Source organism: Eptatretus burgeri, chromosome 8 (genome assembly GCF_056783735.1).
Source record: "Eptatretus burgeri isolate ZD-2024b chromosome 8, Ebu_testis_v1, whole genome shotgun sequence".
NCBI lineage: Eukaryota > Metazoa > Chordata > Myxini > Myxiniformes > Myxinidae > Eptatretus > Eptatretus burgeri.
The window spans coordinates 13,500,630-13,524,026 of record NC_140968.1 but is presented as its reverse complement, the minus strand read 5'-3'; the positions used below and the strand labels follow the sequence as shown (position 1 = coordinate 13,524,026).

The 23,397-nt window shown below is 44.9% G+C and overlaps 1 protein-coding gene across 1 annotated transcript; it reads right to left on the bottom strand.

Moving 5' to 3' along the window:
• Window positions 1–455: 455 nt before the first annotated feature.
• TBC1D20 (TBC1 domain family member 20) lies at window positions 456–23,119 on the bottom strand. The gene is made up of 8 exons (XM_085890948.1): window positions 21,947–23,119; window positions 17,943–18,128; window positions 11,320–11,400; window positions 10,122–10,308; window positions 9,924–10,025; window positions 8,069–8,210; window positions 7,540–7,724; window positions 456–2,013 (listed from the first exon to the last, which is right to left on the bottom strand). The coding sequence occupies exons 1-8, from the start codon at window positions 22,824–22,826 to the stop codon at window positions 1,755–1,757; spliced, it is 2,022 nt and encodes a 673-aa protein (XP_085747074.1). The 5' UTR covers window positions 22,827–23,119; the 3' UTR covers window positions 456–1,754.
• Between the last annotated feature and the right edge of the window lie 278 nt (window positions 23,120–23,397).

Here is a 23,397-nt window from a genome sequence, read left to right as displayed (position 1 = left end):
CTGCTATCCACCTCACCTCCAAGCTTTGTGTCATCTGCAAATTTGGAAAGCTTACTCGTCACCCCATTATCGAAATCGTTGATGTAAATAATGAACTGTAATGGTCCGAGTACCGATCCCTGAGGTACTCCCGCTACTTCCACCCTCCCACTCACAGCCACTCTGCTTCCTACCACGAAGCCAGTTTGCAATCCAATTAGCTACCTGACCAACCACTATCAATGTTTCATTTTTTTTTCCTTTAATCCAATATGGCTGCCATACCATGTGACCCATGATAGACTTGTCAATAAAATATTCTCCATGGAGAGTCCCTCCCATTTACAATTTTGCATCAATTGGCCAAGCAGTTGCAGAGAGCAATTTTTAAAGCAAAAATATGTAGATGTGGACACAGCCAATGCAATACCCTCTCATCCCCTTAAGGGCAAGACTGAAAATGGACAGACAAAATGTTTGAATACAGCAATCTATTTTGTGTAAGTACAAACAATGCAAGCTTATAGATAGATGTTCAGGGTCAACAATGTTCAGGGCTTCATCCCATAGATGAGCTAGATTTTCTTAGTGCAAAAAGAAACCAAAGAAACCCTGCATTATGGGCATAAGAAATTGAGAGGTGGAGGGAATGCATCTGCAAATGAAGGAAGGAAGGGGGGCTTGGGGGAAGGAAAGATTTAAAAAAAAAAAAACCCCACCTTTATGTTTGTAAAATATTTAGATGGACCTGATAAGGGGTTAGCGTCCAGAGCAAATACATATAACGAGAAATGTGTGTAAGGGAGGTAGTAAAGCATTCCAAGGCACTGGGTAAGCAGCCATTCTCTGGCCTGAACTCGGGTTCATTGGAAAAGCAAAATGAAAAAACAAACAAAAGCGAAATACCTTTTGATAATACAAGAGCCAAACATATTTTTGCACAACTTGTACCAGGAAATGGACTTTATCACATCGCTAGCTCCAAATCTTACTGGACTTCATCCCATGGGTGCTGAGCTAGATTTTCTTAGTACAAAAAGAAACCAAAGCCCTCCCTTTTCTTGAATAAACTAAACAATGCACATAATTTCACACTGAAGAAACAAACATGACATTGAAAAATAAATATCTCAGGAGTCGTTTAACCATTTGAGCTTCCTGCAATGTTTTTAAAGCACTCTTGTTTACAGGTAGTACCAGCACAGTTGTGGACCCAGAATAAATGAACAAGCAGCCATGAGATTAAGATTACGCTTGTTACAAACTTTAATACACTGAAGGGACAACTCGAGCATCCCATTAGGGTGTCGGACGTCATTTGCAGGGCAGAGCTAGACGGCAAAATAGACACACAATAGCAACTGCATACCAATTTGGCAGCACCAGCCCGATCGTTTAGTCTTTAATGAAAAACTAAAATCAGACTTCAAAAAAAAAATGTTCCTGAATATTTTAACTTTGCCATTAAACATCCTGTGAATTATGTGCCATTAAGCAGCAAAAAACATTTTTCCCCAAGTCATTTTCATAGAACCAGCTGTTTGTCGCCTTCGTGCGGCGACGAATGGCTGCGCAAAAGCGCATGTTTCATAGATTATTGCAAACCTTACAAATAAACACCTGGCTGGTTCTACAGCATGACCGAGAAATTCACAAAGCACAATCGGCTGTCTCATTGTGTGCATTTTGTCAAAAGGATGCAAAATGAAAAGTTAGTGATACAATACAGTAATTCATATTCTATTTATTTATTTAATTTTCGCTTTTCTTTCCCTTTAATGGAAAAGCTGAACAACAAAGTCTGGTGCCCACTGAAGGGCACTGTTGAACACAGCAAGAGCAGCCGCACCCAGGGTGCCTGCAATCCCCCACACAGCAAGCTTCAGCAAGCGATTTGTGCCCCGTCGCAGAGCTGTGCCAGAAGTGGCTGCTGGAGTCTCCACCTTCGGACTGGTTCTACGTCTCCGGAGCACGGTGTCAGGCCGCTGCTGTAGAGAGGCCAACTCAAAGTCTTTGAAAGTGGAGATGGCCATGCTGCAGGGAACAGGCAAAGTCCACACATTATAAAACTACTTTGAAAAATATTTCATTTTCCTTGACGGATGCTATGTTCTGTACTCTTTCCAAGCTGAAGCCTATGAAAGTCAACATCATTGCATTTGGATCAACATAAACCCTTTGACTGTACATGCACATTTGGCCAGTTTGGATCTCAAATCATTACTACTGTCAAAATACCACGAGCTTCATCAGATAACCCAACTTGTTATATATTGTTACGGCTGTGGAAATTCGCATTACACCACAAAGGGCCCGTAGGTGAGATATCTAAATACATGTGTAGTTAGCCCAAACCCGTTGTATAGAGGGAATTTATGTGATTCATCGGGGCTGCGATGCTTTGAGTTAGCCATTTTTTTCTGTTCTATCTTTATTCTGAACCAACCACGTCTCAACCGCCATCACACAACAACCACGCCACCGCCACCATTTATGCTCCCACATCATCGCACCACCGCCATTCCCAAACGGCACTATTACCATCAAACCACCACCGAAAACCCTCCACCACCTTCACCTCTCTCCTTCTACGGCCATTCCCGCACCACCTGTGAACACTGAACGTCGGGCTGTCTCGGGCCCGTTCGGCGTTTGGTGCCGAGCGCACCGAGCCGCAAGCGCAAATAGCGGACTTTCCGAGGGAAAATTCGGATCAAAAACGCTACATGCCCACTTTTCCTCCGTCCAATTAGCGAGAGCGGGGCGGCTTGGCCCCGCCTCCAGGCGCGTGTGTGTGAAGTTGATATATGCAAATTCTAGGATCAGGGGAGATTCACGCCCCCGTTTCCTCCGACCAATGGGCGAGCGTGGCTCCGCCCCCAAGGTCATTCTGATCCGAATATTTGCATATTAGCTGCTCCTGCCAGCCTATAAGAAGGCGAACGCAAGGCGAATGAAGAGAGTTGGGTTCTGGAGTCGCCGAGAGAGTTTTGGAAAAGAGTCGGGTCGGTCGGGTGAGGAGAGTGCGGAACGGAGAAGAGTCGCGGTGGAACTGCAAGCAAAGGAGCTCGGGTCCAAGGCGAAGGACGGCGGTCGGCGACGAGGTTACGGTGTGGGGAATCGCTCATCTCATCGCGGGACCCAAGCCAGCCAGCCATCTCCCTCCCCCAGGGCATCAACAATTCCCCCTTTCCCCCCGCGCTGAGATAGTGCAAAAGGGGACCCCATTCCCACTCCAAACGTCGTGCCAACGAAACTCGCCAAGGAGCACGGAGTCGGGGCACAGCCGCGCGGCCACATTTGCGGCTCGCCAGCCAACGCATTGCGAGGGCGCGAGTAGGACCCCCCCCCACCCCCCCGGTCTCGCGGACCTGGCCGCCCCTCCAGGTCATGCGCACATTTGGCCTACAGGCCTGTCTGCCCCCTTGTCTATGAGGGTGGCTTCTTTCCTTTGCTTTGGTGTAAATGTGTGTTGGCGCCGTCTGTAAAGTAAAGCTGTATAAGTGTTGCCGTGTGTGCACGTAGTCGGTATTAACTCTGCGTCGTTGTTGCTTTTGCTTTGGTTGCTTTATGTGCATTTTGACTGTATGGCTGTATATATGTGCTTTCTGTGTGCCGGGAAATAAATGTGCATTGTGTGAACTGTTTTCCCGTTTCACTTCGTCTTTTCTCTATTGACCCTCCATCTTGCTTCACGTAAAGGGTTCGTAGTGGGTGCAACATCCCGGTAAATAATCTGAACCGTCGAGGTCGACGATAACACCGCTCGGTTATCCCGATAGTACGGAACGGGCCGCCCAAGCGGCTCGTGTCCGGAGTCGACCTGCGGCGAGGCACGATCGCCCGGTTTACCATCCGCGTGGGTACTTAGGTAGGTCGAGTTTGGCGAACAACCCTATCCTACGCGGGTGGCTGATTGGCACGATTGTGGTGAGGTCGAAAGGCCCACCCGTGACTGGCGATAGTTCCCGGAGGGTCACGACTGAATTGTCCGTCCGGTGGGCGACGTGCCGCGATCCGAATTACGTGGCCGTCCACACGCCGGCGGGCGCGAATTCGCAACAATATATATGCACACACAAGGAAGAAAGAAAGAAAAAAAAATGTAAAAACAGAGCGATGAAATCTCAAAAACAACCAAACAAGGTAGGAATGACCACGTTACGATGCCACAATAAGATACCAAAATCCTCTTCCCATTACTACTATCTTTTGACATTTTCCATTTGTTGTAGGATTGTGATGGAACAACGTCAAAAGATATTTACCCATTTGAGTGGACCGGTGATACGGGAGAAACCATTGTTGATTTACCAATATTTCCATGAGGCACCAGGGTCTGAAGGCTCCAGTTCAACCATGGCAGACGCTGAAGAGATGGGATTATATTGGAAGAGGATGCCATCCGACACCTTCCTCTCCAAGCACGAAAGATCTATGACTCTGGGTCAAGGTGGCGAAGGATAGTTTTACCCCTCTTCTACATGGCAATGCAGCAGGTGACTTCATCGTGCTCCTAATGATCGAACAGCCATCGCAAGTTCTACATCCACATCTTTCTCACCTCCGCCCTCCAACAACATCACCACCCTGAGCTCAGTCTTCTCTAGTTACGGCAGAGGATAGTACGAACGAGCATGTAATATGTTTACCTGGCTATTTTGTGATAAATTTAAAAGGTAAAAGTCTTGTATTTGTTTCTTTTATTTACATGTTTATTTCAAGTGTAATGTGTTTATTCGGTAGCAGTGGTTATGCATCATAGTCATAGCCAGTTGAAAGCATGAAATCATGCCACCACGTAGTTAAAAATAAAAAATAATGTTTTTCTGCCTGCCGTCCACCTTCCTCTCTACATTTCCTGGAAGCCCAGAAACCAAACCCCCCTTTTCCCATTGGCGTGTGTGTGTTTATATATACATATACACATTGTAAGCAATAATGAACCGTGCTTCCCCATCGTCTCGGTCGCTCACTTGCATTTAATTTTTCATTTGCGGATGCTCTCCAACAGTACTGTGATTTTTCCTCCTGGTGGATAGACTTCGATGTCCACCAGCACGTAAAATTTTTACTTTCTACGTCACCCGGAACGTACTGATCTTTAATGTCAGTGGTTTGAGATTTTTTTTTTTTTTAAAAACCCACTGGGTTTGTTTCATGAGAGACCCCCAAATAAACTCCAATTAATGTAGTCAGTGTGAAAGCAGATTAAAAATTTTTGTGAAAGCAAAAAAATAATTTAAATCAATCAATGTATCATACTCTTTACATGCAGAGCGTCGGTGCTGTTGAAGCAGGTTCGTGACAAGAAATATGTTGGGATGGCTTGCCTTTGTATTCCCAGCAGTCAGACAGAGAAGGAATTTGTAATTTGTTCAAGGTGCTGGTGATAGTTCGGCTACTCTTCGTGAAGGACACCGTGGGATCTTTAATGTCCACTAACTAATGCTAACAGCTTGGTGTAGTGACCATATTGGATTGAAAATAAAAACGTTTAAAAAACCAAAAAAAAAACAAAAAACGCATCTTCTCCAGAACTGCTTAACAGATCAATGCGAAACTTCAAACATATGACTGACCTGTCATGGGGAATATAGTTTGAATTTTTTTTTTCCATATTCACCTTCATTGATGCAATTTAGCCTTCATATGCACAAAAATCCGTCCAGAAGGACCATACTCTGTACAGAGCATTGATGCTGCCAAAGCAGTCTCCTGGACTATTGGGCACGATCCTGAACGGGTCGCCACTCCGGTGCAGGAACTTGAATGGCTCAATCATCCCAGCAATCTGGTACTCATTTTGCTGAGCGTGTCAACCCCACCAGGTATCAATTCAACGGCCAAGTGGAATTTGAACTCAGGACCCCAAGCCCACCACTCTAACCATAAAGCCAACAGCAGGCATATGTGCACAAAAGTGGTCATTCAATATCCTAACAAATCAATAAAGCTATGGATAATGCAATGCATGTGACACAATAGGGTGCATGGATGATGTGGGTATGTGGGACATAATGGTGGCGTGTTCAGTTAAAGATGTTATTTTTGTTCAGAAGGAGCACGTGAGGTGAGACTATGCGCTCTACATAGGGCCATTCCAGTTATTAGCTGATTTGGAAATCCAGATAAGGTTTTGTCATCATGCACAGTCTGTCCGTCCATCCATTCGTCCGTCTCCTAGTTTGACTTCGCCGGCCAGAGCTCAGCCGATCCGGCTGAAATTTGGCAGCAACGTTCCGCTCCTGACTGGTAGCAGGGATTGCAAAGCTGGTTCTGACCACGTGACTAAGTGGGTCAAAATGGTCGACTTTTACATTTCTTCAAAATCTTCTTCTCCAGACCCACTAGTCAGAATGCTACCAAATTTAGGTTACAACATTAGGCCAGGGCCCAGATAAGCTGCAGGTGCAGTGGTCTTATTTTTGTTGTTTTCTGTTCACAAAAATTACATTTAAATTTTTTTTTTTCAATACGAAAAACCTTATGTTCATTGCCACTGACTTGTAAAATCTATGAATACTGTCCAGATAAGACCATTCATAGTTGGTTGAACAATTGCAAGGGAATGCGGCACTCACATCACAAGACTCCTGTTCAACCAACTACGAGCAATGCCAAAACCCAGTGAGTCGGTTCGTCTCTAAGTACATCCATCCATTGGGACCATACTCTGTGCAGAGCGTTGGTGCTGCTTAAGCAGTCTCCTTGGCTATTGCGTACAATCCTGGACGAGTTCACCACTCAGACACAGGATACCAGCAAGCTGGCACTCATTTTGCTGACCTCGGAAGGATGATAGACAGAGTCCACCCCACCTGGTGTTAATTCAAGAGCTGAGGGGGATTTTAACTCAGGATTCTAGGATCCCAAGCCCACACCAGGCATGGTAAGTACAGCTATGATGAAAAATATTGTGGACACATTGGGCAACTGAAGAGAGATCCAGGCAACCAAAATATGCAATAGTGCCTGCCTGCAGGGGCAACTACAATGTCGAAAATTTTGCGAGCCCTGGGATGGATTGTGAAATGGTTGCCGAGCAGCAAGCAAGCAGGGTGAATCGGAAGGTTGGAAATTGTGGAATAAGAATGCATTATGAAGTCCTACATGTTAGGAGAGTAGCAATATGAAGTTAGACAGGAAGGAAAGAATGGGAATGGGAGGGAGGAAAAGTGGATATGTAAGGCAAGAGTGTAAACAGGAATGTAAAAAGTAGATGGAAGAAACTAAGAGTAAATTTGGAGGGAAGAAATGAAAGGGGATTTTTATATTTTCAACATTGATAAAGGGGGAAGGGATAAGTAAGAATGGAACAGAAGGAAATGACAGAGGGGGTTGGGGAATAGCAAATCGGATTCATGTGAGACAAAAAAAAATAAAATAAAATGGAGCAGTTGAGTGGTGTGGAAAAAATAAAGAAGGGGAGGCCTGTAAAGACCAGAGAAGTACAGAAAGCAAGCAAAGTTGAGTGGAACAAAAACTTATCGTTGCATCGTCCCATTTCAGTTTTAGGCACACTGGTAAAAACCTGACAAGCATCAAGAATACACCTACCGTTCCTCTTCCTGCAATGAGACAACCTTGGCGAGCTCCGATGGAGGAAACTGCACAAAGAGATCACCAGCACGGCTCACCAATGACTCGTATGGTAGATCGCCAGGGATTTGGGACAAGAGATGGTGTACACTGGGCATGTCGCAGTCACAGCTCAGAACTTCATCTTCACGGTGCAGCACCACCTGCAGAAGGTGCAATAAAAATCAATAAATTAAAACGGAAAGCCAAATGACAATATTTTAGAGAAAAATTATGTTTTTTTAGTCCTCCAATGCAAATTGAAATTTTACGAGTTAAGGATTTATGAAGCAAGGAGGGAATGTCTGAGAAGCATGTTGTAAGGGTAAAGTAGGACTGAAATGATTTGCAGGGAGAAAGAGGGGAATCTGGGATGGGAGAAGGAATAGTGGGTAAAAGGATTTGTGGCACTTTACCGGCACCTTCCTGATGCATGTGTAAGGAGAGTACAGTTCATTGTTGGACCTGTTAAAAGTTTACACTAAGGTACGTAACGGCACGATCTCACCACAGCAGCAAAGTAGATAGGCATAAGTGGATGGCAGGCCAGGAAGAAGTCGTAGAGCCGAACCACATGCCGGTAATCAGAAAGTACATGCCCATACCAGGTAATGAGCCAACTGAGAGCAAATATTGTGCCCACCTCAGACCTGTCAGAGAAAGTACAGCTGTCAGAACCACCGGCAAATATAATTTCGAGCAACTGCAAAAGAAAGACTTAAAACGGGGCAGGAATTGTCATGCACTCGCTGTAAGAACTCGAATATAGAAAGACGAAGCCGCACCGGGCCCACCGGCACCCAAACTCGCCCGCAGTCCATTGAATGTGCACGTGCGCGCACACACAACCCTTGTGGTGATTAATGTTGTAACTTCGTCAAATCGACTAGTCTTTTCCGAATGCACAACAGGGGTGATCAATTTAATAATTACCCTCACCAGAGAGAAGGGTATTGCATTTGTATTGGGTCTGTGTGCCAGTCAGTTTGTCCGCACAGAACTTGAGTGTTTTTCTCTGCAACCACTTACCGGATTGAGACAAACTGAAATTTATTTTAATCCCACTCTGAATTAAATTGAATAACAATAAACGCCACGAGTCAGGGTCAAGTGTCTGATCAAAGCGGGGTTGCATCAAGGCAGAACGTCTTGGTACCCATGTTATCATTATGTCTATTCTTAATGATGCAACACACCAGCACAGAACCATCACACAAAATACATGACACAACACAAGTCCTGGCGAGGGTCTGCCATCTCCGATTGCTCTTTTTCTTGTTATTCGTTTGTTTTGTTTTCATGCAGGGATTAGGAAGCAAGAGAGGTGCACATAACTCTTTACCTCCACCAATGACGGTGGACGGAGGTTATGTATTCACCTCTGTTTGTGTGTCTGTGAGCAGGACATCTCAAAGTTGTGGTTGGGTGAGGATGAAACTTGCTTAACAGGTTGGTGTGTGACAAGGACGAATTGATCAGATTTGGGGAAGATCTGGATCTGGACATGAGAATATTTCAAGTGATTCTTCACCATTGAGATAATAATAATAATAATAAATAATTGCAACCATACTCTGTACAGAGAGTGTCGGTGCTGCCAAAGCTGTTTCCTGGGCTATTGGGCACAATCCTGGACGGGTCGCCACTCCGACGCAGGATACTCGAACGGCTCAATTATCCCAGCAAGCCGGTACTCAATTTGCAGACCTCGGAAGGATGACAGGCTGAGTCAACCCCCTGGTGTATTAATTCAGCGGCCAACGGGGCTTGAACGCAGGACCCTAGGATCCCGAGCCGCCACCCTAACCGCTAAGCCAAAACCAGGCTCTTCACCATTGCGAGATCGGGCCAAAAACGATAAATAGCATGACACTGTACTGCATTTCAAAATGTGGACACATTATGATAAAACTTTGTGGAGGAGTTTGTTAGGTGAGGTGACAAGAACAAGCCAATTAGATTTTGGTTCAGGTTGGGATGCAGATCCGGCTGATCAAGCGGGCGACAAAACGTAAAACTGTTCAGCCTGGCGGAGGTATGCACTCCACAGAGTGCCATTCTAGTCCCATACTGTGTCATAATAATGATTGCTTCCTTGAAGTTCGACTTCAATGTCCTCAATTTTTTAAGTATTTTGATGCTAGTACTTTACAGTTTGCATTCATAGCACATTCATAGCGAACATATAAACGCTCCACTCTTAATCAGACAAAACATCAATCAAATGTTAATCCTGGCTCAGGACTTGTTCAAATCTGCATGCCATTGTGATAGGGTAATTTGTAACTGTCCAGCAGAGGTTCATACCACACGATATGTGGTGTCAAGACCCATTGAGCCACAAGATCGATCGAGCTCCCCACCTTTGCATGAAGTCAAAGAGCTTTGGATTGGCACGTTCCAGGATTGGCATCAGGTAGCTCAGGATATGCTTTGTGCTGTCCATAGTGGGGTCCATGAAGTCACTGCACATGGATTTGCACCTCAATGAAGCAGAAAGGTAAATAGACTCTGCCTGAAATAAGACTTTCTTATGCTGAAGACAGCAATAATTTCCTCACCGCAGGTGGTGTGTGGAGAGTTTTTCTGCCATGGCAGCGGTCATAGGAGCACCCACAACAAGCAGAAAGGTAACAACAACATCATGGTAGCCTTGATAGTAGTGCAACTGAGGGTTGCGATCAAGGACATGCAAGATGACATCCATGAGTTGCTCCTGCAGGTTGGTGCGCTGTTCTTCTTCCATCGCTGCAAAGCACACAATCCACATTTGAACATCTGAATGGCTCCCATTATGTTTGCCGAATAATTAATTCATTTCACTCAACCTATCCACACGCTTTGCCATGGGTATATCCCTAATAAGTTTTTCCTAATAGTGGGGCAACTTAGCATAACAATTGTGCATTTTGTAAGGAAAGCACCAAATTTGGCACACTAGTAGCCTATCATATTATGAACAGATTTGGATATTGGGCCATCTCAAATTTTTGACGGCAGTGGAAAATGGCTGCCACAGCCATCAGCGGCTGAATTTGAGATGGCCCAATATCCAAATCTGTTCATAATATGATAGGCTACCCGTGTGCCAAATTTGGTGCTTTCTTCACAAAATGCACAATTGTTATGCTATATTTAGCTAACTTGCCCCACTATAACACTTCGCTCCCAAATAGTATGCCTGTACATCCCAATGATTTGCACCAAACACTTGTCCGCTGTGACGGCGCTTACCGGTGGATACGATGCAATGATAAGTCACAGTCTGTCCTTCCATCCATCCCAACGTTCCACCGCCAGTCTCTATCTGTGTCTGTCTGTCTGTCTGTCTCTCATCCGTCCCAACGCTATGTTATCGCACACTGGTCCATCCATCTACTCTGTGAAAACTCACCTGTCCCAAAGCTCTCCCAAGCACATGCATGGCTATCTGTCCTCGTGTTATGACACACAACTAGAATTTTTACTTCAGTAAATATATAACATGTACGGTCCTGCTAAAGGATGAACAAAGGAGATTCGTTTTACAGAAAGAATATATGGACACTCGTGAAAGTATTTCCTCAAAAGAAAAGAAAATCTTATTCCCAAAATTGCAAACACAAAGTCTCAACATGGGATCTGTAAATCACTCTCCCATAGAAGATAAAATACAATTCCATGTAATGGTTACATACAAGATATAAACATATAATGTAGATAAATCAAAGAAAGCAAAATTCATTTATAACTTCCCCTCCTGCAAAGCTGAACTCTCACCTGGAGGGAATCTGCGCATGGACCTTTTCACGTCCAACTCCACCTGCACATAATCTTTGCTCAATTCCCGCAAGCCTCTCCCTGTGCAGAATAATAAGGACAAAGTGAAGTTCCATCAATGGTACACACAACTACAAAAGTCTTCCTTGGCATAAATACTGAGGAGTGGAAAATTGGATCCAAATAAGTGGATCCCGAGCAGTTTTTATGACCTATACCCTGTTTGCAATCGCAATACCCTATTGCATCACCAGAATGCTCCGACACCCTCGATGCCCCTCCTTTTGTAGCATAAACAGCTCAGGTAGTTCCATGCCGAGGCAGTTCTACATGCATCTCGATATGATACTGATGTTGGGTTTGCAGCATACACTGTTGTACCTCACAAGCTTCATCACCGATATAAAAATAAACCAATGTCACCCGTATCTTGCCAAAAGGTGACCACGTGTGACTTCTTTAAGGTCACACTGAGGTTAACAGAGCTGCTATCCACCAGGAGCGACTCCTTGAGGAATATCTGCCGACGAGAGATTCCGATGAGAATCGTTCTACAGAGTAACCATGAAAAATATGCGTTTGCCTCATAACGTCACCAAATGACGTCATAATGTCTCAAGCTTGACATATCTAGAAAGCACTCATCGAAGTGTTCAATTTGAGGTACTACACGATATGGTTCCTAAAACTTGAAAATTTGACCTTGAGGTCAAATATGTTTGACCTTTGGCGCTAACCATGAAGGTCAAGGCCAATCGCCACCAAAAATTAATCTGCTGAGCGCCAGACCATGAACTATATTCCCATGAAGTTTGAAGACGATCCGATCAAAATTACTCAAAAAATAAGGGTTTCGTCGACTCCCCTGATTTGCGCCAAAGTGACCTTGACCTTTGACCTTGACCTTCAAAATTTTGTGCACTGAAAGGGACCTCTATAGGCCTCTGATATGCGAAGTTACAAAAATTTCCGATGATAACTGTGCTCTGCAGAATTTTTTATACGTGATTACAGACAAACAAAAAAAAAATTAAAAAAAAAAAAAAACATACAAGCTGACTAACATATCTTGCAAAAACTTCGTTTTGGTAAGATAAAAAAAACAATAGATCAAGTAAATGCAGAGAGAAAGACCTTGATAAAGAATGAAAAAAAACATCAGAATAAGTTTTTCCTCCTCGTAGCTCCACTAATAAGTGTGTGTGCACACGTGTGCGTGTGTGTGTCCCCTCCGTAACTCCAAAATCATGAAACCTAAGACAGACCTGAAACTCTGCGTGCACACTATCGTGTTCAGGCCAATTAACACCAGTCTGGACAGTGCCTCGAAAAGGCACATCCGCGGGTCCCCAGCAATATTCCTGGCAAGTTTCAATCGTGCAAAAGAAATAATAAATAAATAAATAAATAAACATTAATTGTGATGTCATTTGTGATGTCAAAGCACCATGTCCTGTCATTGGTCGACAGATAAATGGCCGTAACTTGGGAACCGCTCGTCCGATTAATATCAAACCTTGAAAAGCACATCCGCGGGTCCCCAGCAATATTCCTGGCAAGTTTCAATCAGATCGGACTGGCGGTCGTCGAGAAACGGTGGTCGCAAACAGACAGACAGACAGACAGACAGACAGACAGACAGACACACAGAGATTGCTGGAATTACAGATAGATAAAGCTCAATTCATGTTTGTTTATATATGGTTCAAAAACTTAAATAAATAAATAAATAAATAAATAAACACTACTGAACCAAATCCAAACAAATTTTGCATGTTGCCCAAGGGTACACCAAGTATGGTTTCTATCAGGGTAGCATATCTGGGGAGGAGGTTCAAGGTTCGGGGTGGGGTTGGGGGGAGACCCCAATTCTCTATGTAAAAGTGTATCGTACGGCACTACCCGGTATTACAAATCACATTCTTCTTATATAAAGAAAGTTTAAACAACTCAACAACATGCATTACAATGATGTTGAAATCTGAATGAATTTATGCAATTCGTTGAGACGGCGTAAAATTTTGGCAAAGTGTCGCAAAACTGGAGGATTTTGGAAGCACCAACAAGGAGATTTGTGTTCTCCAGTGTGCAAGTACTGTCAGACCTAGCTATTTGCGGGGGATACATTCCTGGAAAATGCCGCAAATGTCGAATCCACAAATGTCGGGGCATTGTTTCAATGGGGAAAAGAGAGTTATGTTCCCTGCGGTTCGTGATTCATAAGGGGAAAAAAAAAAATTTAAAACACCGTGAAAAATCCCGGTGTGTGCCCCGGTTAGAAGAGGTACACCGTATCCCTGCGTGTCGTAAGAGGCGACTAAAAGGGTTGGCGTCAGGAAGGGCATCCGGCCATAAAAACATCGCCTCAAAAGGAAACCATGATGAGTACAACTGATGGGCAGGGTACAGCCCAAAGTACCCCGTGGGGGTCCTCACCACCTCTCGTTAAAACTCAAGGTGGGGAACCCGATCGAAGCAAGGGAGGAAATTTTTCCATTTATGATGACCAATCGTCTGATGCCCCACGTGGAGATCAGTTTCTGAGGTTTGGTACATGGAATGTAGGGACAATGACAGGGAGATCTGGAGAAGTGGTTGAAACATTGGTCAGAAGAAGAGTGGACATATGTTGCGTGCAGGAGACACGATGGAAGGGAAGTGGTGTGAGAATGGTGAAGGGAAGGCAGGGGCAGAAGTACAAGTTTATGTGGCAAGGGTGCCCGGAAGGCGTGCATGGTGTTGGTGTCGTGTTTTCTGAGGAGTTTGTAGACAGTGTAGTGAGTGTGACTAGAGTGAGTGAAAGGTTGATGATGGTGAGAATCGTGATCGGAAATCTCTTGGTGAACGTCATCTCGGGATATGCCCCGCAGGTCGGTCGAAGCGATGAAGAGAAGAACATGTTCTGGTGTGCGATGGAGAAGTTGATGGAAAATGTGAAAGATGATGAAATTGTTGTGGTTGGAGGAGACTTGAATGGACATGTGGGAAGGAGTCCCGACGGTTTTGAGGGAGTCCATGGGGGTTATGGATATGGTGTGAGAAATGGAGAAGGTGAAAGGATCTTGGAGTTTGCTGATGGAGCTGATTTGTTGATTTGTAATACTCAATTCCAGAAAGCGGATAATAAGCTTATTACATACACGTCAGGTGGGTCGACGACAACCATTGACTACCTGATGGTGCATCGGCAAGATAGGGGAAACCTCCGGGACACAAAGGTGATCCCAGGGGAGGAGACTGTTTCACAGCACCACCTGGTTGTCTGCGATATAAGGGTGAAAGGTGCAAGGAGAATTCAGCAGGTGAAGTACCAACCGAGGATGAAGGTGTGGAGGTTGAAAGAGGCAACAGTGAAGGAAGCATTAAGAGAGAGGCTGAGTATGGCAGAGGATGATGTGGTTGAGCTTGAAAGAGGTTGGATGTCAATTGAAAGATCGTCTATTGGGAGCCGTTGGTGAGGTATGTGGATGGACAAAAGGACCACCGAGGCACTCGGAAACATGGTGGTGGGGTGATGAAGTTGGAAAGACGATTGAAGAGAAGAGGAAGAACTTCAAGGAATGGCAAAAGGCGAAGGGTACGGTGGAAGAAGAGGCAGCACATGAAAGTTATAAGGAAGCCAAGAAAGCTGCAAAGAAAGAGGGGGAAAAGGTGCAGGAGGCCCATAGGAAAATGTTTGGAGAACGCTTGGATTCGGAGGAGGGTAAGAGAGCGGTATTCAGGATTGCAAAGCAGATAGCGAGAGAGAGATTTGATGTGACGGGGGTGAGTTGCTTGAAGGATGAAGTGGGACAAATCGTTGTGGACTCAGATGGAATTAAAGGAAGATGGAAGAGATATATGGAAAGGCTGTTGAATGTACAAAATGAATAGGATAGCAACATCGAGAGTAACCCAGTTTTAGGACCAGCAGAGAAGATAACTGAGAAGGAAGTTGAGGAAGCTATAAGAGCAATGAAGAGTAGAAAAGCAGGAGGGCCGACGGGAGTTGTGGGAGATATGTTGAAGGCAGCGGGAAGTTGGGGTGTGAAGAGAATGACAGAGATCTGTAATCTGGTGGTCAAAGAAGGCCGCATTCCAGTGGACTGGGAACTGAGTACCCTCGTCTCTCTGCACAAGGGGAAAGGTGACCCTCTGGACTGTGGCTCCTATAGAGCAATAAAGTTATTGGAGCATGGAATGAAGGTATTGGAAAGGGTGTTGGAGAAGAGGATAAGGAAGAAGGTAAAGATTGACGAAATGTAGTTTGGATTTATGCCAGGAAGAGGAACGACAGATGCAATTTTTATTGTAAGGCAGTTGCAGGAGAAGTACATGGAGAAGAGGAAGAAGTTGTTTTTTGGGTTTGTTGATCTGGAGGAAGCATTTGATAGGGTTCCACGCGAAGTTTTGACATGGGCATTGAGGAAGTTAGGAGTGGAGGAATGGTTGATCAGAGTAGTGATGGCCATGTACGAGAGAGCGCGCACAGCTGTAAGGACGAAGGATGGGAACAGTGGTGAGTTTGAGGTGAGGGTAGGAGTGCACCAGGGGTCAGTACTAAGTCCACTTCTATTTGTAGTTGTGATGGAGGTGCTGGCTCAGAGGGTAAAGGAGGGTTTACCGTGGGAGCTGCTGTATGCAGATGATCTGGTGTTGATTGCAGAGAGTATGGATGGACTGAAGGAGAAGATGAACAAGTGGAAGGAATGTATGGAGGCAAAAGGTTTGAAGGTGAATATCGGAAAGATGAAGGTGATGGCAAGTGGTAAAACATGTGGTGAGGTGGAAAGGACTGGGAAGTGGCCGTGTGCTGTGTGCAGGAAGGGTGTCGGAGTGAACTCCATTCAGTGTACAATGTGTGCTGAATGGGTTCATCGAAAATGTAGTGGGGTGAGAGGGTCATTAACCAGTGTGCAGCTACATTCAAGTGTAAGGTGTGCATCGAGGGAGTTGCAGATGAAGGAATTGTTGAGTTGGATCTTGGAGATGGTGTGAAGCTGGAAGGTGTGAAAACATTTTGCTATTTCGGAGACATGCTGAATGGAGAAGGTGGATCAGACTCTTCGACGGTTGCTGGAGTAACATGTACATGGAAGAAGTTTAGGGAACTGAGTGGCGTGCTGACAAAGAGGGGAGTGTCGTTGAAGCTGAAGGCAAAGGTGTATGCTACATGTGTGAGGAGTACGATGATTTATGGGAGCGAGACATGGGTACTGAACATGGAGCAGCAACAAAGGCTGGAAAGGGTGGAAATGCGAATGGTTCGGTGGATGTGTGGAGTATCGTTGAGAGAGAGGAAGACAAATGATGACTTGCGGAAGATGATGGGAATAGAGTCTGTGATGGAGGTTGTGAAGAGAAACAGGTTGAGATGGTTGGGTCATGTGTTGAGGAAGGATGAAAGTGACTGGGTGAGAGGAGTGTTGGAAATGAGTGTAGTCGGAAGTAGAGGACGGGGAAGACCGAGAAAAACTTGGCTGAAGGTGGTGGAAGAAGAAATGTGGGCAAGGGGATTAAGAAGGGGAGATGCAGAAAATAGGGTAAAGTGGAGAAGATCGTCATGGGGCCCGCAAGGCTAACCCCCGCTTTAGCGGGGAAAACTGGCCTTTAAATGTGTGTGTGTGTGTGTGTGTGTGTGTGTGTGTGTGTGTGTGTGTGTGTGTGTGTGTGTGTGTGAAAAAAATAAATAAATAAATAAATCGCAAAAAACGCCCTCAAACAAAAAAAGAAACCACAAATACACGAAGTACGGGGCCATGAATGTCGAGCAGGTTGCACTTTATGAATCGCGAATACGCAGGGTTTGACAGTATGCAATTCAATTTAAAAATAAATAAAAAATTAAAAAAAAAAACACTGACGTACCATACATCTGTAAATAGTCAGACAAAATGAACCAATTGCTTAACCCCACTTTGCCCACCAGGCAACAACCTGGCATAAACCTACATCCACAACATCCCAAAAGAAACCAAAATAATTTTGTGATGGTATTCTCATTGGTGAGATTAAAATGCTCACCCCAGCTCATGTTCGGTTCAACTACGGGGCTGTGACTCCCTTCAGAAAAGGGAAATATGTCTTTTATAGTGATACAGGATGGAGCCGAGGTAGTGCATTTGACCCGAAGCTGTCTGGTGTAGGGTTGACACCCTGCTCGACTATAAAAGTTTTCGATTGCCGCTTCGCAGGCAAGGTGCAAGTGTTGCATCCCATAGATCAACATTAAGCTGAGGTCCCATCCGCTCGTATTAGTAGGTAGACGTTAAATACCCCCACAGTATCTTTTGATGAAGAGTAGTTGGGTCATTGAGAGAGGGAGAGACAGAGAGAGACAGAGAGACGAATTCCTTCAGCTTACTCACTACCCGATTCAAGTCATCCGGATCATTGGCTAGGTACCGTACATCATCAAGGTATTGACCCACTCTTCAAATCGCAGAACCTCTCTGAACACTGGGTCCACAACCTTAGTTGCGTACGAAGGTCATCCAATGAGAGAAAGAGAAAAAGAGATAAAGAGAAACTTTTGCAAAAGGCAAAATAAACTTTGTAAGAAAATTGTAAAAGAATTACAAAGTAAGATGTCATCTTTCCAGTATTTTTGGTTTCCACGAGTGGCCGACGCTATATGGGCGTACCTGGGGCAGCAGGCAAATCCTCAGGTTGTATGTTGAGGAGCTGCGGCCAGACCTTCATTCGGATGGAGTCCGAGAGTAAACCACCTTCACTAATGGCCATACGACGGAGAGTAGCCAAGTCCACTGGTTTCTGAGCCAGAGCATCCTGTATTTCTGCAAGCTTCCTTCGATGCTTCGACTGAGCATCTGTTATAACATGATACCCAAACGACAAAATACACATTATTATAGACCGACCTAAACAAAACATAAAGGTACCAAGATTGTTGGTACTAAACATCAAGGTACTAACACCTTACTCCGGTAATTAAATGAGGTTACAAATGTGTCCGTGGAGCTCAATTTCCATGAATCTTGCGTCACTTGCACTACCTCACGCAAGTCTCAAAAAACGATGTAATTAACAAGATAGTCGATGGTATTCAGGGAATAGTTACTCCGTGCAGTCTTGAGAAGGACTTGGCGCGAGCGAACTCTTCTGGCGGCAAAACATCACAACTACTGAGGTAAATGTGTACAAAATATTTAATTAAAAAAGTTTGCCGTGGTGTATATTCATCGGCCTTGACAAAGAAGCTTATATTCTCGTTATCGATCGTTTCCATAACGACCAAGGCTGATAAAGGCCCTAGAATTGATCGCTCGAGGAGATCGTTAAAACTCACGGTTCTCAATGTACACTCAACATGTGCTGGATCATATGGTCATGTAACATGTGGTAAAGTTTTAATTTCCTCCTTTTTAACCTCCGCCATCTTGGAAGATGGATGGAGGTTACTGTTTTCACCCCTTTCTGTTTGTTTGTTTGTTTGTTTGTGAACAGTATTACGGAAAAACTCCTTGACGGATTTCGACGAAACTTGGTGGGGGGGGTTAGGTATGGTCCAAGGATCATGCCATTAAATTTTGGAGTTGGCCCCCCCCCCACCAAAAAAAATTGAGAATTTTTTTTTTTTTGCATTTCTACATGTTTTAAGTGATTTCCACCCCCCCCCCCAAGAAAATTGTTACCCCCCCAAAAAAAAGATTTTTTTTTTTGCATTTCTAGATGTTTTAAGTGATTTCCAACCCCCTCCAAAAAAATTGTTACCCCCCCCCCCAAAAAATTGTTAGAGAAAAAAAAATTTTTCTTTGCATTTCTACATGTTTTAAGTAATTTCCAACCCCCCCAAAAAAAATGTAGAGAAAAAATTTTTTTTTTTGCATTTCTACATATTTTAAGTGATTTCCAACCTCCCCCCCCCCCAAAAAAAAATTGTTAGAGGGAAAAAAAAATTTTGCAACTTTTTTTTTCAACAAAATTTCGATTTCTGTTTTTTTGCATTTCTACATGTTTTAACTGATTTCCAATCCCCACCACCCCCCCCAAAAAAAAAATGTTGGAGAAAAGAACTATAACTCTGTCAGCACTGTTGACATATTTAATGAATAAGATATAAGGTTCACTTGAGTGACCCAGCAGTATTGGCGGCGGAGGTTTTGCACTCTCCCGAGTGCTCCCCCTCGAATTTTAAACAGTTTTCGATGTATGCCCTTATTATTAGCAAAATGCAGACACATACATACTCGACCGATTGCTTAATCCCGTCTTTCGCTTCCGCGAGCGCGAGGGTCATTACTGGTTCGTGGGCGCCAGCAGTGACCACTGTTTTCGTTGTGTCTGTGTGTCTATCAGTCTGTCTGTTTGTGACTCTCTCCAGAGCATAGCTCCGTGACATTTGATGCGATATTGATGAAACTTGGACACAAGCTAGATATCATGATCTAGTTGTGTCTTTTTAGCAACGTCTCGCGTAGCTAACGTGGCTCTAAGAGAGCTCCGCATTGTTGTTGTTGTTCTTCTTCTTCTTCTGGTGAAGTCAAAACCTTTAGGACTCGGCTCTTTTATATACAGGATCCAGATCTCCTTAAATACTAAACAACTGTAAACATCCTCGAATTGAGGGTGCCATTTGAGAGTGTCTATCATGAACTTTTAAATATATTCGGACATTTGCTTTAAAGTTTCGAAAAGTTCACGTTACTATTTTAAGATTATTCCATTTAATGTGTTGTAATTTCGTAAATACACGATTTTCTCGTCGTGAACAGGAGCCTCCATGACGGGTCTCGCCATTGGCTCCATCAAGGCACGTGACGAAATATCGGAAGTTGTTGTTGTTAAAGCCTTTAGGACGCGGCTCTTGGACACATTTGTCCTTGTTGTATGAGGGGCGTCCCACGCCCCTTGTGGGCGGAGCCACGCCCACTGGAACTTTTTATTTATTTTCTCGATTTTTTTTCTCGCAATTTCATTTCCTAGAAGCTGTGCATAATGTCCATAAGTACAACATATAAAAAAATCCGATTTGATTTGGTCAATTTTGACGGAAGAGATAGCTTTTTACGGTAGGGTTCCTCAATAATGGCCGCGAACCATCGTCGCCTCCCGGCTAGTACATTTCTTTGTTTTTAATCCGAAAAAATATGGTGAGTCTGTGACCCTTGAAGAGTATTATTATTATTTGAAATAATAATAATAATAATAATAATAATAATAACTAGCCGAAACCCCGTCACAGACGGATTCCGTTCCATGAGCCCAATATGACAACCAGTGGCGGCTCTTGTAGGAGCCGGATCCCAGTCGATGTACTCCATGACCTTACCTAATGAGGCCTACAAAACGTCCTTGTACACGACATTTTTGGTGTACACTACTCCTTGTGAAGAAGTCCCCTGATTTGTGCACGTGTCTACTTTGACGTACAAACACAGTGTCAAAACTTCTCAGGTCACAGTATACCGAGAAGAACGTGACGCGACCGCTCGGAGGAGCACAAAATTGGTCCTTCAGTATTAATATATAGATTCAATGTTTCTTGTTACATCTTCTGTGTCAAATTCACATTCTGAGGTAGTCAGCATGTGCAGAAGGTTTTACATTGCAGACGCTATTTTTGAGGAGTGGAATTACACCTCTCAGCGGTAACGGTCTGTCGACAACGGACGTTATGACGCCAGCGAATGACCGATGATGTCATGACGTCCTTACGCCTCTCAGCGGTGACGTCACATGTCGCCATTTAAAACGAAAAGTGTTTATTCTGCTTCAGAGTTGAAGGTTGACTATTGCCACTATGTGCGATGCACTCTTACAGGTACGAAGTTTCTTTCAGTCCAGGTCACAGTACCGAGAAAAACGTGACGCGACCGCAAGGAGGAGCACAAAATTGGTCCTTCAGTATTAATATATAGATGATAATAATATCATTTAACCAGCCGGGAGGCGATGATGGTTCGCGGCCATTATTGAACAATGCCACGATAGGTACAATCGAGTTAGTGGAAGCTTTTGAGGAAGCCCTCCCGTAAAAACCTATCTCTTCCATCAAAATTGACCAAATCAAATCGGATTTTTTATATGTTGTACTTATGGACATTACACACAACTTTCAGGAAATGAAATTGTGAGAAAAAAAAAATTGAGAAAAATAAAAAACGAGAAGCGAATACTTCGATATCGCGCGGTGGTGGCAGTAAAAGCCTAGGTCAAGAATGATGAAACAATTTTGCAGTTATAAAATTTAAATGTAGACACGGTGAATCAGCATGCATGATGGGAAGAGTTGTGACGTTGGACAAATATATATTTATAGCCCTCAGATCAAAGGGACGTACGCGGCCATAAGTGTGGCAGAAGACACAGAACAGAATAGCCAATTATATAACAGTGCGATGTCGCCGCGGTGTAATAAAAGGTTCAAGTGGGCGTGGGACGCCCCTCATACAAAAAGACACAACTAGACCATGATATCTAGCTTGTGTCCAAGTTTCATCAAGATCGCATCAAACGTCACGGAGCTATGCTCTGGAGAGAGTCACAAACAGACAGACAGACAGACAGACAGACACACACAACGAAAATAGTGGTCACTGCTGGCGCCCGCAAACCAATTAGTGTATAAACCAATAATACAGCGTCACAGAGCCGGACAAAGAAGCACGGTTGAGTGTCGCAGCACCTTGCTGGCGGACAGCCGTGGCTATGGTGGAGAGGTTGCGCGCAGACACTGTGGGCTCCCTGCTGACGATATCCGTCTCTGTGGCTTCTTTGGCAGCTCTCTCCTTGCTGTAGACATTCTCCTTGCTGTAGCCGTGGTTCGGTTTTACTGAAGCAGCTGGTTCAAGGACCGGTGCAAGTTTTGAATCTGGTCCTGGAGCCGGTGCGCGTCCTGGAGCCGGTGCGGGTCCTCGATCCGGTGCGGGGTCTCGATCCGGTGCGGGGTCTCGATCCGGTGCGGGGTCTCGATCCGGTGCGGGTCCTCGATCCGGTGCGGGGTCTCGATCCGGTGCGGGGTCTCGATCCGGTGCGGGGTCTCGATCCGGTGCGGGTCCTCGATCCGGTGCGGGGTCTCGATCCGGTGCGGGTCCTCGATCCGGTGCGGGGTCTCGATCCGGAGCGGGGTCTCGATCCGGTGCGGGTCCTCGATCCGGTGCGGGTCCTCGATCCGGTGCGGGTCCCCGATCCGGTGCGGGTCCTCGATCCGGTGCGGGGTCTCGATCCGGTGCGGGTCCTCGATCCGGTGCAGGGTCTCGATCCGGAGCGGGGTCTCGATCCGGTGCGGGTCCTCGATCCAGTGCGGGTCCTCGATCCGGTGCGGGTCCTCGATCCGGTGCGGGTCCTCGATCCGGTGCGGGTCCTCGATCCGGTGCGGGTCCTCGATCCGGTGCGGGGTCTCGATCCGGTGCGGGGTCTCGATCCGGTGCGGGTCCTCGATCCGGTGCGGATCCTCGATCTGGTCCTTCATCTTGGGACGAATCGAGAGCAGGGGACGCATCTGCTTCTGAAAGTGCATCCGATTCCGGGGATGAAGCAGGATCCGAGTATGGGTGAGCATCCATGTTGATGAGGCCGCACGTTTGATTATCACGACGCAAGCAGCGATTACGGATCACGGATCACGGACCGCTCGATCTCCCCAAGCCAGTCGACATCAACCTGCACCTATGGCGGTTCGTGAAGTCCGTGTGCTGGTTTCTCCCGCCTGACACTCATTCACACCTTCCATCGGCGGAAATCACTTACGAGTCATCGCATTCGTGGAGAAAAAGGTTGAAGAAGAACACGAAGGAAAAGAAGAAGAATAAGGGAAGAAGAAGAAGCTCAACCAACAAGCAATCCAGACGAAGATGACGTCATGAAGGGAGTCAAGACGGAAGGAAGTGAAAATTAAAGGAAGAAGGCAAAAATAATCCACTCATCAAATCATCGAGCTTGCTTTGTAAGCATTTGTAAAATGTAAACAAAAAAATTTGCTTCTGGAGCAATTTAAAGCAACTCGATATTTTCCATTTTTTTTTTCTTCACGTTGATCCTATTTTTAATTTCCATGGATAATAAGTACTACTTCCTGTAAAATGTTTGCATTCCAACTCTATTTCCTTTCGCATTTTGCTGTTTGCGTTGAAAGTT